At 39.6% G+C, this 2,164-nt stretch overlaps 1 protein-coding gene across 1 annotated transcript; it reads right to left on the bottom strand.

Moving 5' to 3' along the window:
* Positions 1–755: 755 nt before the first annotated feature.
* LOC143541342 (uncharacterized) lies at positions 756–1,840 on the bottom strand. Its single transcript, XM_077034184.1, has 4 exons — positions 1,544–1,840; positions 1,316–1,447; positions 974–1,203; positions 756–882 (listed from the first exon to the last, which is right to left on the bottom strand). Exons 1-4 carry the CDS (start codon positions 1,838–1,840, stop codon positions 756–758), a joined length of 786 nt encoding a protein of 261 aa, XP_076890299.1.
* Between the last annotated feature and the right edge of the window lie 324 nt (positions 1,841–2,164).

Below are 2,164 nucleotides of genomic sequence, written 5' to 3'. Positions count from 1 at the left end.
CTCCTTGTGAGAACCTGATTTCCGATTGGGAGATTCTCCCTTTATCTGGTGGAGGCCTGCAACTCCTCATGTTGTGACCAAAATTTTCGCAGTTGCTACATTTCAAACTCTGCCCCACTCTAGTCAATCTGCCTCCTGTAGAAAACACTTGTTAAACCTCCTCTATTGTCATCTTCCTCTTCTTGTTAGCTGCCATCTTCTTCTTCTCATCCCGTGCCTTCTTCCTGTTCTTCTTGGGCCTCCCCCAATCTATGTGGAAGCAAAACTAAAATAAAGTCATACTGCTGAGTTGCTTATGAATTCTTGCACATACCAGACTACTAATTACCCGCTTATAATGTTTTGGTGGAATTAATATTGTTGGGCATTCTAAACGGGTCCATATATCAGGCCCTGGTATTGGCATGATTTGGTGCACATACACTTTCTTCCAAGTGTCTAACTAGTATGCTTCATCAACCCACTTTTCTAGTGGATCAACAAGATGTTATTTTGTGTCATATCATATAGAGCTGCAACCCCATGTTTGCATGGAATTCCTGTCAAGTCCCACCCCCTGCATGTGTAGGTCCTCTTTTCAACATTCACAACACATTGGCTCCGAATACTTTTAACCTACCAGCATAGTCACCATATTAAAACATGATGGTTCATAATAGCATACTATCACAAAGAATGTCATGTTCTATAATGTTACCTAGTAAGTAGCTTCATCGACCATCATAACTAACAAGTTATTTGCTTCTACTTGTATTTCATCCTAGACTTTGGTTGCACACGGTGTCAAGGGCCCTTGACAGTTGCTTGCATTTCCCCACTTTCGCAATCCTCTTTGTCATATACTCTTTGATATACTCTAAACATGCTTTGATAGGCTTGTCCCTTACTCAAACCAGTTCATTTGTTAAAAGATTCACATAGGTTACTCAATATCATATCATTCTTTGCCCTTTTTGAAAAATATGATCCTGACCAACTTTTAGCTGGGATTTCATTAAGCCAGAGAAACAAATCAAGATTAAGTTTCTTAATCTCCTCCATAGCAATGTTGAAGTAGGGGACATAAGTGGTAGAGGCTGCCCTATAAAACAAGCTTTTAAACAAATTTCCATGCCATTTCTGCCTCATGTTTTCATGAATGCGTCTACAACAAAACCTATGCTCGGCCCTAGGGAAAACTTTCTCAGGAGCTGGAATGAGTCCCTACAAGTTTCAAATAACACTTTGATTTACTATGAGTTTGTATATAATTTTTAACAAAAGTTAAATCAAGACATACCTTTCATCGGTCACTAATAAAGGTGAAATTAGCCACAATAGGCAAGTTAAGATCATCTCCAAGGTTCTTTAAGAACCAACTCCACGACTGAGAGCATTCGGCTTCCACTATTGCAAAGGCATCTGGGCACATGCAATTGTTACCATCCACATCAACAGCAGTCAATATCTAACCAGGATATTTCCCTTTCATGAAACATCCATCTAACTCTAGAAGTTCTCTCCCAAGCAATTTAAAACTTCTAATCAAACCAACAAAGCATACATAAATTCTCTTGAATTGCCTAGTTGGAATGCTAGGGTTAGAACATGGTCCCACATTTAATTTGATGGAACTACCAAGGTTTGCTTTTAGAAGCTCATCAATATAGGATCTCAGGTTGCTGTATTGTTTGGTGAAATCCCTATTCTTCTTGTTTCTAGCTACTGTCTTAGCTCTTCTCACCTTAGCTTCTGAAACTTGGATTTGGTGCTTCTGCTGAATTTTATCCTTCAGAGATTTGGAAGCTATGTTGGGATTGGTATTAAGATCCGACTCAATCTCCTTGGCAATTGTCGACATGGTGTAGAAACTGATAGATCGACTTTTTAGACACTGATGTTGGTGGGGATGGTCTTCACACACCAATTGTTTTCAATGGAGGCTCTTGAGATCTGCATAGCCCAAGGGCAAGTGGGTTTAATGTGCCCTTTTGGTACCCTGAACTTTTCCTCACGTGCCATATTTGACCCCCGACCAACAATCAAATTGGGATCGGTCCCCAGACATATCACTCTATACCTTAATGGATCGCTTTTCTAGATATAAAGATCTCTTCTAGCATGAACAACGTAACTCTTAACCATCACATTCAACTCATACTTTGTCTGTGTTAATTGACCAACA

This window comes from Bidens hawaiensis, unplaced genomic scaffold, assembly GCF_021521415.1.
Source record: "Bidens hawaiensis isolate Kalapana, Puna unplaced genomic scaffold, B.hawaiensis_p1.1 tig00012555_1, whole genome shotgun sequence".
In the NCBI taxonomy this organism is placed as follows: domain Eukaryota; kingdom Viridiplantae; phylum Streptophyta; class Magnoliopsida; order Asterales; family Asteraceae; genus Bidens; species Bidens hawaiensis.
This window is presented reverse-complemented; position numbering and strand designations above follow the sequence as displayed.